Source organism: Meles meles, chromosome 11 (assembly GCF_922984935.1).
Source record: "Meles meles chromosome 11, mMelMel3.1 paternal haplotype, whole genome shotgun sequence".
Taxonomy (NCBI): domain Eukaryota; kingdom Metazoa; phylum Chordata; class Mammalia; order Carnivora; family Mustelidae; genus Meles; species Meles meles.
Genome location: NC_060076.1, coordinates 98,064,913 through 98,079,576, shown reverse-complemented (window position 1 = coordinate 98,079,576; position 14,664 = coordinate 98,064,913). Strand labels below are relative to the sequence as shown.

The 14,664-nt window shown below is 50.5% G+C and overlaps 1 protein-coding gene across 2 annotated transcripts in view; it reads left to right on the top strand.

Moving 5' to 3' along the window:
• Window positions 1-12,516, top strand: part of SPTLC1 (serine palmitoyltransferase long chain base subunit 1) — a 47,145-nt gene extending 34,629 nt beyond the window's left edge. The window contains exons 9-15 of one of the 2 annotated variants that reach the window (XM_046023010.1): window positions 234-341; window positions 2,161-2,256; window positions 2,832-2,928; window positions 3,983-4,037; window positions 7,193-7,310; window positions 10,092-10,165; window positions 11,655-12,516. In XM_046023010.1, coding sequence (XP_045878966.1) covers window positions 234-341; window positions 2,161-2,256; window positions 2,832-2,928; window positions 3,983-4,037; window positions 7,193-7,310; window positions 10,092-10,165; window positions 11,655-11,748 — 642 coding nt within the window. In that variant the 3' untranslated portion in view covers window positions 11,749-12,516. Of the gene's footprint in view, window positions 1-233; window positions 342-2,160; window positions 2,257-2,831; window positions 2,933-3,982; window positions 4,038-7,192; window positions 7,311-10,091; window positions 10,166-11,654 lie in introns of those variants that run through there. The other variant, XM_046023011.1, reaches the window with a different exon arrangement.
• The last annotated feature ends 2,148 nt before the right edge of the window (window positions 12,517-14,664 follow it).

Genomic DNA, 14,664 nt, shown 5'->3' with positions numbered 1-14,664 from the left:
TCAGACGCAGCTGGGCGCGTGCGGGGCTCTTGCCGCTCTGCCCTAGGCCTCGGGTGTTGACCACGAAGAACCTTTAGCAAGTGGCCGATGCGCAGGAACAGACCCCTGAGGTCTGTGAGGAACACCCGTGGTGCTTTTATTTCCTCTCCATTTTAGGGTCAGTTCTGTCTTCCCAGGTACGGTCTGGTGCGCTGGTCGTCAGTAGTTTAAAGCTACGTCTGTTTGCCACTTAGGTGAAACTGAAGTACAGATACAAAGCAAGAATCTTTCTGGAGGAAAGCCTTTCGTTCGGAGTCCTAGGGGAGCACGGCCGAGGCGTCACCGAGCATTTCGGGATCAGTGTAAGTTCTCGTCTGGGGCACTTCTCACGCGGAGCACGCAGTGCCGTCCCACGGCCGCGTCTCACGGACACGAGGCGGCGCTCCTCGGACCTGCGCAGGGCCCGCCGCTTCCGGGTCTGTCATGTGGCTCAGCCCAGACAGGAGCAGGCCAGCCGGGCTGCGGGACCGTGAGCTCACAGTGGCTGCTCACAGCATGTGGTGTGTTGACTCGGCAGCATTTGAACATGTTTTTCTTAAGATCAGTGAGAGTTCCCTAAAGTAGTCCTTTAGAAAATACCATGATGGCAGTGGAAGGATACACTCTCCAGTAGTTATAATTCTGAATCCTCTGTGCGTGTCAGACGGTCACGCTTTCTCCAGAGGGTCAGAAGCAGTGCGGGCACAGACGGTGTACAGCCTCGAGCTCCAGACGGCTGCAGCGAGTCGGGCATGCGTTCCCTTGCTGGTGGGAAAGGAGCCCCAGCTGCCCGAGTCTTCATGGTTGCTGCCCCTGGAACCTCGGCAAAGCAACGTCAGCCTGTCTGCAGGACCTGTCTTCACCCACTACTGTGTGACCGGTGGGGATGAGGGAACTTTCGTGCAAATCCTGTGCATAAAAGTTTTGCAACCTGTGTTAAGGAGTTGAACTAAAGAACATGAAAAATCATCAGAGGTTATCTGTATCCCACCACCAGCACAGTCCAGAGAAAAGTGGAGAGCCGGACGAATATCACACAAAGTTAGATTGACACATAGTCCTCAAAGACAGACTGACATTTGGTGATAAATGCAGTGAGGAAAAGTGCAGAATATATGGGCCTTATTTGGGCCCTGATTCCAGCACATACTGCAGGAAACAAGCTTTGTGAGACAGGTGTTCGAACACGGAGTTTGTGACGATATTAAGAAATTTTTCACTTTTTAGATGTGATAATAGTTTTGTGACTGTGGTTTTGGAACGGTCCGTATCCTTTAGAAATGCACACTGAGACGTTTACAGCTGGACCTGTGTGAAGTCTGGGGTTTGCTGCAGAGAAGTGGTGAGGGCAACAAGGAGCTAGATGTGCAGGTGAGCGATGGTCCACAAGCTGGTAGTTACTCAGTCTGGCGGTGAGAATTGTTTCTCTATCCTCTGTACTTACTATGTGACTGAAATTTTTCATAATAAGAGGTTTTTTAAAAAAGAGTGCACAGATTTCCTTGTTGGGTATGTGGACCATTTAGGAACCCCCAGATGCACTCAGACCACCTGTCGTCACAGCCATCAGTGAGTGATTTTGAATGGCTGCCGTGTGTCTGGGGTGGTCCTTGGCGCTGCTGCGGAAGGTGAGGGTCAATGGGGCACGGACTTGAGAAGATGCTGGGGACTCAGAAGCCCACAGGGCACAGAGTAATTGGTTTCATTTTCGAAAAGTTGAAAGGTAAATTGAATGTAGGGATAAAATGCTCAAAACTATGATCGATGTGTTTCTGTTATCTCAAGCACCTTCTGGGGGAAGGCCAGCTGGGCCACTTTATTTTATTCCTCTGAGTATTTTTAGTACAAAGCAGTTTTGGATTTCATCTTCTTTTAATTTCTCTGTCCTGCCGCTGTGACTGAGTCGTGCGTGTGAAACGGCCAGAAGGAGTGAAGTGAGCCTCTTCCAGAGGTGCACTTCGAAGCATCTCTCCTCGTAGCGGTGAATTCTGTGGGGCTTATCCTTTGTTTGCAGGGGGGTGCTTTGTTTGACCGAGATGTTGACGTGACCAGTGCTAATAACCCTTGTCTGCAGGCTTGGCGTCGGTCTTCAACTTTTCTTTAAATTGAGGAATGACTCCTGCGGTTGCACTTTTTTGGCAGATTGATGATATCGATCTCATCAGCGCCAACATGGAGAATTCCCTCGCTTCTGTTGGAGGTTTCTGCTGTGGCAGGTCGTTTGTGATTGACCATCAGGTGGGTTCATTTTGGAAAACAAGCAGAAACTGAAACTCGTTGTCGCTCTGGTCACGGTGAGAAGTTATCAGCATGTGATTTCCAGTCACAGAATTTCATTCTGACTTGGGTTACCACGGTTTTTATTTAAAAGTTGAATTATTAGTAGAATCACTCAGTATTTACATTCGAAATTATCTCCCTTTTTAAGAAAGTCTTATTTGAGTCACAAGTGTAACTGTGTGCGTGCGTGGATCCTGGCACTGTATGTTTGTACACACCAGTCGGAGATGGAGCAGCTCTGGTGCCTTAAGTTTTTGTTTTTGTTTTTTTTAAAGATTTTATTTATTTATTTGACAGAGAGATCACAAGTAGGCAGAGAGAGAGAGAGAGAGAGGGAGAGAGAGAGGAAAGCAGGGTCCCCGCTGAGCAGAGAGCCCGATGCGGGGCTCCGTCCCAGGACCCTGAGATCATGACCTGAGCCGAAGGCAGTGGCTTAACCCACTGAACCACCCAGGTGCCCCCTGCCCTTAAGTTTTTTAGCCAAAAAGAAAGAGCAGCCTATCTGTGTCTTTAACTTGGGCGTTTCTTCTCAGCGACTTTCCGGCCAGGGGTACTGCTTTTCAGCCTCGCTCCCCCCGCTGTTGGCTGCCGCTGCGATCGAGGCTCTGAATATCATGGAGGAGAATCCAGGTATGATCTTCTGAACCCAGGGCACCAGGCACTGCAGGGGACGTCAGCCAGCCTGCTGGCGTGCTCTCAGAGGAATTAGCTAGAGGGAGAGTGTTTACCACCCAGAGCTGTGCCTCCGCATGGCGGTGCCCGGCATTCCCAGGGAGAATGGCGGTGAAGACGTCCTCCAGCCTCAGGAATTCGTGTGGAGCTGCTCCCCCGCCCAGGAGGCGAGCCAGAGCCAGAACAGGGCTGGCTCCCAGGATGGCCGGCAGTGCCAGAAGGAGGGGCAGCTCTGGGCTCGTTGTCACTGAGAAGTTAGCTGAAGTGCGCTGCCGGTTCTCAGTAATACGATTTATAGCTTGTCTGGTTGCTTCCCTTCAGTCTTTGACTCATGAGTTGGTGCTAAGGCCCAACCCGGTTACCAACCGTTAAAGGTTCCTTACTGTGCCAGTTTGATTAAATTTCAAATGTGCCTTTAGGCTCTGATAGCACTCCTCACAAAGCCTAAAACAGAAATGAAAAGCAAGCCTTACTGGGTGTTTCTAAATGTAGAATTTTTAAAATTCCTAAGTTCTTAACAGTTTTAGTTCAGAGAATCAGGAAATATGAATGTTTCTGGGTGCACATTCATAAGTTGCTTCTCAGAAGGCCTGGCGCTCCTGCCTCTTGCTAAGATATTTTATTTTTTTAATTTTCCATGGATAAAGTATGTAGATATCAAGGAAAAGATAGAAAACATTACTACAGTGTTTATATGTTACCAAATTGTTAGGGTCCAGAAGGTAATATATTTGTACCCTTTTAATAGCCAGATTCTTTGTAGAATCTGATGAGAACAAGAGCCGTTGTTTTGTTGTGAAGAACCTCCTCCCAGACTCTGCGGACACTGGGTGAGGGGCTGCCAGTGACCAGGGCTCGGGCCTCCAGGAGTGTTCCTGTCTGTGTGCTAGTAGTCTGCAGGAGGGTTTGCGGCCTTTTACATTGATGACCTTTAAAAATCTTAAAAAATATTTGTAGATTAGTAATATCAGATCTTCCGAATACACTATCAAGTGCATTTTTTTTCATGCAGGTATTTTTTTAGTTTTGAAGGAAAAGTGCGAACGAATTCATAAAGCTTTACAAGGGTAAGTTTTCTATATTTTCAACCAACTTAAAGTCTGTCTGTACCATATTTAAACAACTAGTGAAAAATTTTGAATGTCACCTTCTTGGTTTTGAGTATATTTAATAGGCTTAGATCATTTCAACTGAATTACAGCTAAAAAAGGAGAAACTCCATTCAGTCAGATTTGTCTGTGGGCTTGAAGCCAGAACGTCCATTTGTGGTTGAAGAACCATGACTTTGTTTTTCTAAAAAGGATACAAGCTCACTAATATTATAGTGATACGTACAGTATAAAGGTGAAAATTACCACCAAACGTGCTCCCACGCTCGGGCAAACGGAGAATCGCTCCGCATTTGTACAGATAAAATGATACCGTTACATGCGATGGAATTAGTTGACAGTGGGTTCATACTGGCCGTAATTTTTGGAAAATAGTTACTAAGTTTTATTTTAAATTAATACAAGAAAAACAGGTGAAGTTGAAATGAAACTTAGGAGTTTTTACTTGTGTTTGTCTTAACTACACAAGAGAAACTCTTTAAGATTTCTCTGGAATGGAGAAGAAAACTCCGGTGGGTGACAGCTTCATGCAGATTCCTGGTCTTACAGAAGGTTTCACGTTGCCCGAGTTGTTTCCTTTGCCTTTCCTAAGGTGGAAACATGTCTTTTCCGTCATGGAAGTCCTGCCTGTTGGCAGGTGTGGAAGCTGGAGGCTTTTCAAAAGGACCAGGACAGTGAGTAAATGAGCATATCACAGCTGTTCCAGATAAAGCAAGGGCAGAAATAATTAAAGTTCTGGGTGTGTCTGCACGGTAGTAACAAAGGTTCTTCTTGCATGATTTATGGTTAGGAGATACTATCCATGTTGGTTCCAGCGACTGGGTTTATAAAACATTAATATGCCAACACAGTACAGCATGTTCGAGTCACTGTAAATTCAGGAACACTCGGGGCCCTTCATTCTGCCTAGTCGTGTCAGCGTGTGCACCTGGGAAGGCCAGCGCTCCACCTTCCCCACTCTCTCCCACCTTTGTCCCCTCCCAGGTCTTCAGGCCCCGCCCGCACTCCTCGAACTGTCAGCGCACAGCCTGGCCTCGCTGCTTTCACTCAGACTCCCTCCTCTTCTTTCACAAATCTGTACACACAGGGGCATCCCAACCAGTCTTCCGTCAAGTTACAACTGGAGAAGTTGTCTCCTGCCATCATAGCTCTTCCCCATTAAGGGCCCAGCACCTTTGCCTGTCCCCTCTCTTTTGTCACCCTTTCCGGAGTCATTTGATTAGCACTGGGTACACTCCACCGTCTTGTCTCTTAACTGCCTCTTTCCCTCGAAGACCCCACCTTCTCTAGCTGCTAGCCAGTTGTCGCTTCTCCTTGTAGCCAGTCGTCTCTGGACTTTGCACTTTGTCCTCATGATCTGCTCTGCAGCAGTCTTTCCGGACTCCTGGTGGTTTGTTTCATTCTGTTCGTGACGACGTATGTAAGAGTCCTGTGCTTCTCTCTTCCTGCCAGCTTCTTAGAATCTTAGTTCTTCTCTTCCTGCGTTGGCATAGGTCGCTGACGCACTGTTGACACCTTCTGTCACAGTAGCGATGGCCCCGTCATTCCCAGTACGAGAGCATTTCCTCAGTAAGTATGAAATTTCATACTGAACGTTTTCTGTACGTGGCATTTATCAGATTATTCCTAGATTTGGAGGCTTTTTAAAAAATCATAGATTTTTGCTGAATTACATCGTTCTAATTTGTCTGGTGTTAAACCGTACTTGCCTTCTGGAGTAAACCCCTATTTGATTATAGAGTGTTTCTGGGCACCGTTCTGCAGCCTGGTTACTGACAGGTCCTAGTAGGATTGATGACATTTAAGGAAAGGGGACACAATTGCAGTGCTCATGGGTGGTTTTAAAGGCAGTCAAAGTTGGCGTCTGGCATCTCACATGATGCTTGGCGCCCAGTAGTCCTTCAGTAAAGCTTGGTGAGTCCTGAATGTGCTGAAGGAGTCCAATGTGCTACGAAGTACCTTTTGTGCTAATCTCATCCTGAGGGAGAAGCAGAGCTTTCTAAGTGCAGCTAGCTAGTGATCTGACATGTTGGCTCGGGGCCCCGGGTGGTTGTCAGTCAGGCGTCTGCCTGCAGTTCAGATGACGATGCCAGGGTCCTGAGATCGAGTCCTACATCGGGCTCCTTGCTCAGCGGGGGTCTGCTTTTCCTTCTGCCTCTGCGCCCCCTGCTCGTGCTGGTGTGCTCTCTCAAATAAGTAAGTAAAAGTGTTTTTTTTTTTAATTAAAAAAAATTTTTCTTAATGTTTAGCTCAATTTCAAGTAGTCATATGCACCATTTGTAGCCTAGGAGAGGAGTCAAAGCTCAAACTATTACTAGTATCAGATAAAAATGAACTTTGAATGAACCTGTGCTCTGCGGTTCTCTTGCCATCTATGATAAACATTTGAAAATACAGGATTTCACCCCTAAGGAAATCTCTCTCCCCACCTGAGAAGCTACAGATGTCTGTGCTCTTAAATCCTAAGAAGGATGAAAATAGTCATAATTCAAGTACAACTTAACAGAAAACATGCCATAAGACGGGAACTGTATAATCTAAACATACTTCTGGTGGTCAAAATGCAGTGCTTTTAATGCCAGAAGTCATCCCTGTAATTTGGGAAAGACGATATACAAATAAAGACTGAGATAATGGACAAAGGCACATTATCAGTAGAAGGAGTCATGAAGGAAACAGTAATGGGAGACAAGAGTGCAGATGCTTCCCTAGAGGAGGGATTTGGGAGGGAGGCCCCAGGAGGCGGTCCTCAGGCTGGGACTTGGCTTCCTGACCAGCTGCAGAGTGTAGGGAGAGGGGCAGGGGAGGAGGGGGCCTATGCGCCAGGGAGCAGGGAGCGGCCTGCGGGAGTGAGCCAGTGGTGTCTGCGGGCCAGCAATCGTGTCCCTTCCACACTCCCAGAGCAGCCCTGCAGCAGGATCTGGACTGGCGAGCCTGGGCAGGAGCGTGAATTTCAGCTGTCCCTCTCGGGGCTGGAGCCGCCACGTGACGCTTTCTGGGAAAGCCATGAGCTGCCGTTCCATTCATTAATGCAGACGTCTGACAGTTACTTAGATGTGGGACATCCTTGTGCCCAGAAGGGACTTAACGCTTGTGTGTGTGTTTCCTTTCAGCATTTGTGGGTTAAAAGTGGTGGGGGAGTCCCTTTCTCCAGCGTTTCACCTACAGCTAACAGACAGCACCGGCTCTCGAGAAGGCGACGTGAAACTGCTTCAGGAGATTGTAAATCATGTAAGTATGTGGTTCTACCCTGAACCCACGCAGTGTCTAAGTGTCTAACTGGCTAGCCTTCCACTCGCTTAGCATGTCCAGAGCCAGGCTTACATAGGCGTGGGGGGTGGCGTCATGAGTCACGATGATCCCACAGAGCAGTGGACAGCTGTCTGGGCTGAACCCCGGGCGTAACCCGCAGACAGGTCAGAATAGTCTTGTAACCAGAAAGGAAGACAGACCATTCGCTCCTTTACCAGGCCTAATTTGGAGGTTGATTTAAATATCTCCTGAGAGTGGTTTTACTACTAATTGTAACTTTGTTACTAACTGAGAAGTGCCTCTCTGGGGAAGACCACGTGCCTGGCTGTGCTCAGTAGAGCTGTGTCTCTGGAGCCGGGCCCGCTCACGTGCAGAGCACGGCTCCTTGCTGTCCTCCCCTCACAGAGGATCGGAAGTGGCCAGGCAGCACCGTGAGCGAGCGTGTGGGGGGCCCTGCCTTTACCCGACTCTTGGGTCCAGCTGGCACACACCTGAGGACGAAAGCAAGCTGCCTTCCGCCTCCCTGTCCTGCTCGTCCTGACGGTTCCTTCCAGGGGCTTCTGCTCTGAGCCCAGGCCACCGGGCATCAGGGTAATGGCTGTCCTCCGTTGTGTGCCTTTGCCTGGCTGTGGCCAAGCAGGCAGGCCTCTGTCCCTGGTCCCGTGGCTACTCAGTATGGAGACGCGGGTGACGTTAGCCTCTGCTTCCCAGCTTGCGTCAGCCGTCCTGCGTCCTGCAGTGTGAACCGAATCACTTAGAAGGACGCATCATGGAGGGGTCATGCAGGCCCTCTGGAGTCGGTCGTCGTAGAAACGAAAGCTGACACAGAATCTGAGGTTCCTCACTGAGGATGTGTGTGGGATGCTGGGCAGTCAGGGTGCAGTGACTCTTGCCTTCCGAGGGCAGAGATGGCACAGGCGTTCCCTCGGGTTCGGCTCTGCGAGCGTGAAGAAAGACAGTCGCCCTCTCCCGGTGAAGCATCCCAGAGGACCTTACCACCTCGGCACTTGGACCACGATGTCACTCGATACACACAGACGTGAGAGAAAGTGCAGCATCCCCATGCTTACGTGCGGCACCAGGATTGTGTGTAAATTAAGTGCAAGCTAAATGGAGGTACAAGGCAGAGCCGTCACAGTGACTTCTGTGACGGACGAGCTTGTGCGCTGAGACTGTCCAGTGCGGGGCCGGACGTGGACTTCTGCACAGCCGCCTCCGGGAGCCACAAGCCCCGTCAGTCCCGTCTCCTTCACCTGCCCCCCGCTCGGGACGGCTATCTGTCCCGGTTCCACACTGCGGGCCCTGGGCCGTCCTGCTGCCAGCACGCTCGTTCCACGTGAGACACCCCGGCAGCGGGGTTCCTTCCACTGATGCCAGAGACTCTGCAGAGGGTGAGCGAGAAGAGCATCGGAGACGCGGGCCGTCCTTGTCGCTCGTCCTGAGAACAGAAGAGAGGACCAGAGTCTGCACAGCTCACGGAGACCAGACTCCGTGAGAGGCCCCAGCCAGAGACCGGCCGTCTCCAGGAAATACTCATGAGAGCTGTATCCGGGAGCGGGGCATTCGGGGAGGGACGAAACACAGTCTGGAAACTGCATTTGCGTAAAAAAGAGAGAGCTCTGTCCTTGCGTCCTTGTCCCGAGCTCTGCCTCACTGCTGGTGCCGGAGAGCGGAGACTCTCGCGTGAGCTTTGCAGAACACGGAGCTCTTGCCAAGTGCTTTTTGAGTGGCTGGACAAGACCCTGTTTTTGCAGACAGCGATGGTTTATGTTTCTTAGCTGGCCCGGGCTAGGAGCAGAGCCGGTCCAGATGTTCTTGGGTTAGCTCCTCCACGCACGCTCCAGCTGCCGCGTCGGTCAGCGTCTGCCATGTGGCCTGCTGGGGCTTTCCGGGGGTGTGTGTCGCCTCAGGAGGGCAGCCTGGCCGCGGATGGCGTGGCCCCTCTTCGGGCCGACACCCGCACTGCCCAGCCGGGGAATGCGTGTTCCTTCCTTTGTCGGTCCCCTGGCTCTGACCAATGCTTTTTTATAATTCACAGACCAAAAAGTGCCCCCTTTTAAAGTACTGCAGTCCAGTGTTTGTGAGCACACTCACAAGGTTGTACACCCCCTCCTTCCAGAACATTTTCATCTCCGGAAAAGAAACCCCGATAAACTGTGACTTCAGTCTGATTTCTATACTTTATTTTGGGAGAGAATGTTTGAATTTTTTAAAAAGTATTGACAGATGGTTACAGTATGGAAAAGCGACGCACACGGTGGGTGACACCAAAGTTTTGTAGCCTGGTAGGACCTGCTCGAAAGTAGGGGTGGAAATGAGAGGAACTGCCGGTGTTTGAGTGGGAGTGGTCTGTACTGCGCGGTCCGACTTCGGGATGGCGTCCAGGACTTTGCTGGCTCTGTTCCTCATGTCCTACTTCCGCTTTGCTTAAAACGGACAGTCCTAGCCACCTGTGGCTCTTTGAATGGAGTAAGATTACAAGTGGAGTCTCGGTGGCTCTGGCCCTGCCTCACAGTGCCGGACGGCCACATGGCGGGCGCAGTGCCCTGGGCGGCGTGGAGCAGAGGCCGCCGTAGGACGGTCATGCCGCTCGGGGCTGCTCAGGATGGGATCCTGGTGTTGCTGTTTTGCCTTCTCACAGTTGTAACTGGAAAAATGAATGAGCGCTGCAGTGAAGGGTAGCATTTCAGAGTCCGTTCCTGTTGTAATGGGCACAGTGTCCACAGCCCAGCTTGCAAACCTGTCCCTCTTCTTCCACAGTGCATGGACAGAAGCATCGCCTTAACCCAGGCTCGCTACCTGGAGAAAGAAGAGAAGTGCCTCCCGCCTCCAAGGTTGGTGGACGTTACAATGTGACTGGACCCGTTTTTCCTACTTTCAGAACTTGATATAAAAATAAAAATGTGTTCTGTTGGGGAGACGTTTGAAAGGCTATCACAGGATAAGGAAGAGTATGTCCTGTACGATATAGTACATCATCTGTTTTCTGTTCTTAAATGAGCCATTTTAAAATTTTTCATTGTAAAGCGCCCCCAGGACTCACTGTACTCCCTTAGTTAACTCAGGTGTGTGAGACCCCAGGACTGAGCTCTGGTCTGCAGAGATCTGCCACGACCCTAAGCTGCACGCGCTGTGCCGGCCTGTCCGCCATGAGGGCCATTCTGGGGGAGGGCGTGTCCGGACAGTGGTCTTGACCCTGTAGCTGGCCGGAGCGCCCTGTGGCTCTTGAGCTGGCAGACACGTATAAACGCCCCGGGGGAACAGAGCCATGGGGAAGATCTGGAGAGGTTCGAGAAGCCGTACGTGGGAGCGAGCACTTGGACTCCTGACATAAAATCGGTGCTCGTTCCTCAGCACTTCCCGTGTAGCTGAAGGGGGAGACCCCTAGAGTGGCAGTGCTCAGGGCCGCAGTGCTCAGGGCCGCAGCGCGGGGTCGGAGAGGCCAGAGGTGGAGCCAGAGGTCCGCTTGGAAGCGGCTCCAGCGGCCAAGAGCAGGCGGTGCTCCAGCCTCAAGTGTGGTCAAGTATGTCAGACTTGCAGGTGCCTCTTCTAGCAGGGCGGGCAGTGGTGTGCAGACCCTCTGGTGCTTGTGAGGGCCAGAGCATGAGCTTGAGGGGGACGAGCCAGAGGGCCCTGGAGGACGGGGAAGGGCCCGGGGGTCCAGGGCGACACAAGTCCCGAGCACTGTGCAGACGCAGAGGTCCAGATGGGGCTTCTGGACGTCCGCTGGCGGCAGCTCACAGGTGCCCTGAGGGTCCTGCCCTCTCACGTCCGAGCGCACGCAGGCGGAGCTGTGACTCCGGGTTTCCGGGGCACAGGACCCACTTGCTTGTGCCCTCAGCGCTCCCTGCCCAGCCCAGCACCGTGTCCGGGGTGACACGGGCGTTTGCAGAGGGGCGAGGGGCAGAAGACGTAGAACTGCCGTGTCAGAGCGATAGTCGTGGTTTTCGGTTTCCTGAAAACGCAACCGTTGCTGCACTGCCTCAGTGTCCCGGAGCTTCACGGGACTGACTGAATTGTTGGGGGCGTGGGGACTGTCGGGGGCGTGGGGCGCAGACACTGACCTGAGCACGCCGAGTTCCGGCTTCGGGCCGGTGTTGCCGGGGCAGGAGAGGACGGTGAGGGCGGGGAGAGGCGGACGCTGTGCCCGGCTGGTGCGCATCCAGGCCTGCGGGTAGGAGAGTCCCTGCTGTGCTGCGCCGGCGGCGAGGACGGGGCTGTGGACGGCAGACCCACGGCTGGTCGTGCCGCGTCCTGGCAGCACTGGACGGGCCGAAACGGGTGCCGGAGACTCATCTGATGATGTCCTGTGTCGTTTCTCAGCATTAGGGTTGTGGTCACGGTGGAGCAGACAGACGAGGAGCTGGAGAGAGCCGCGCACGCCATCAAGGAGGCGGCCCAGGCTGTGCTGCTCTAGGCCGGGGCCTCGGGCCTGCTGGGCGGCCGCCTGGAGCCGGCCTCCGCGTCTCTGCCTTGCGACCTGGGCGGGGCCTGCGGAGACCTGCAGGGTGGCCGCCCGCTACATGGGTGCGGACTTGCCACCCAACCGCGAGGAGAATGCTGGCTAGTTTTAAAAAGGAAACACATTTAAAGCCCAGGAACTGATTTTTTTTTAAGAAGAGAACTAATGAGAGCAGATAACTGGTATTTAAATTGTGCTGTTTAGGACTGCTTAAGTGTTCTAGTGCACTGGTATTTTATATTCTTTTGTTGTTTAAAAATGGAGCTTCGGTCCATCTCTTCTCCCTCCAGTAGCAGAGAGCGTGCGGCACTCCTTAGCGTTCCCTAGAACCACGTCTCTGCAGCGTGTGCTCGGAGGAGTGCCCGTCCGGCTGGGACACAGCCCCGTTCTTGAGCGTCTGACTCAGCTGCGTCTCATTCAGCCCTCGTCCTGCACAGCTCAGCGGTGGCCAGTGTAGAAGGAAACACTTTTTGTGTGATTAGGACAAACTTTTCGTTGTCATATATTTGAATCCCAAAATTTTTATAGACACTAAATATTGATGTTACACCTTTTCTAATAGCTAATCTTAACATCTCTAACCAGGGAGTGAGTAGTCATTGTATTTCTTAAGTGATCAATAATTTAAGTCGAGTACTGCTTTATTTTAATATAATTGACCTTCACATTTATTATGTGCTGATTTCTAATCTGTTTTATGAAGAGGGTCACTGTGATCTTCCCAGAATAGAAATCATGTCCTTGATATTTTAGAATATCCTGAATGTAGTAGAATATATCCTTTTTTGCGGAGTGGGTTTGCCTGAGGAAATGTAACTACAGTCTTTTTCTAAGTGAAGGAAATTTACTTTTCCTGTTAGCTTATGGATTTCAAATATCTGAAAATGTGAACGCACTAAACATAATGTTTTTAGCTGTTTTTTCTCCAGCAAACCAGGTTCGGTGGTGTAAACATTTGTGCTGGGTGCCATGGCTGGTGCGTAAATACTACACCATTGTTTCCTGTCTTAGTAAAGGTAAAGGAATAAAATTGTTTAGAAAATGTGTAAGAATGCCATTTTTATAGTGTGTGTTCATACTAACAAATGGTCCTCAATGTTTGAAAAACCTATTTTTTAATGTTTAGTTTCTATTTTGCTGGAGTATTTCGTACAAACGTGCCTTGTGATTGCTGCTGCTTTAAAGGATACAGGACTCTCTTTGGGGGATGAATCTTTTGCTTTATTTTTTAATGAAATAAACCTACATTCCTGATAACCAGTCTATTTGCACGTGTAATATATTCAACAGAATAGTCTCTTGACTTTTTTGCGTACATTGGGTAGTATTCTTGGTGTCTGTTTAGAAAATAGTAATTAAATGTCTTAGTGCCTTTCTTCAGTGTATAGAATCTGGACTTCTGTGGGCTCCTGCTGGTTGTGCCTGGGCCGCTCTGAGCCGGTGCTGGCATTGGCAGACGGTGATAGCAACTTTTCAGCCATTTGTGTATGTTCTGAGTCACCTTTTCACCATCTAGATATTCACTGCTATGTGTTAAAAATGACAGACACTCCTGGAAAGGTGGAAACAACACACAGTGGTTAACTTCAGCCCTTGGGAAAATCAGCATTTTGAAGAAAAAAGCAAAACTGAAGTCTATTAAAACTACACAGTGACCAACATCCAGTTATATACGCCACAAAACATACACGCTGGGAACAACAAAGTTGTGTGAAAGCGAGGCAGGATGCTGAGAGGAAACCGCTCTCAAATCTGAAGCAGGGCACGCGTTTCTCGGAGACACGAGGCTCCGGAGGGCTCTGTCTGTGACCTGGCCGGGGCAAGCAGCACGGGAGCCGTCCGGGGACTGTTTCCACTTGGCGCAGGTGCCCGCGGGGTGGGAAGAGCCGGGTGGCTGCTCCCCGTCTGTGGTCTACAGCCAGCCTCCAACTCAGGAAACGGGGGGGCTCCGGACAAGTCGGGACAGAAAACAGTATTTCAAAGCCGGAGCTCCACACGGGCCACACGCATTTGTTTACATACCACTGAAATGCACTGCGCCAGTCGTAGGCTGCATTTCAGTAACAGAAATATAACGTGCATTTTTAAATCCATGAAAGAAGAATCTGCAGATGCGCAGGCCAGACGCCCTCTTTCCTTGTGGACGCAAAGCTGTACTATCTCAGACGATGGAATGTGTGAGGACAGTTACAGCCACGTCCATCTCCGTTATCTCTGTCTTCCCAAAATGCTGTCCTTGTGAAGACATCGAATGGAATCACTCCTCACACACACCTGCTGCGCTTCGTCGTAGAGAAGACCTAGCCTTCATGGTCTTACCCAGTGTCTCCTGAAGGGGAGGAAGGTTGGGAGGTTCGGTGGTGGTGGAACACACGTGAAGTAAAATGTCTCTGAAAACAACTCAGAAAACAACACTGTCCAGAGACGTGGGAAAAGAAATGTGAAGTATCCAAAAAAGCAATCTCTCAGGTAAGGAGTTGGTAGAAAACAATTTTAGGTTGGAGCTCAGTACCATTCACAAGCCCTTCCTGACGAGTTTGCGGGGGGACCGCTCCATCGGATCCGGAAATAACCGGGGAAATTAGAATGAAAATAGTAAGTCGAAAAGTATTTAACACAAAGAAAGCAATACAAGGAAGAAGAGAGGTACAAAATCAGCATGAAACGAGAAGCAGAAGCCCAACCAACCACAGAGATGATTGCGTTAGAACGTAAATGGACAAAACATTTCATCCGAAGGCTGAGGTTGGCCAACTAAACAAAAGCAGACTGTGCCGGGACACGCCACGTTCAGAGACACAAAGAAGTAGAAAGTCAGGAGATAAAGGATGTGCCACGCGATCGAGCACCGTAAGCTCGAGTGACCCGTAT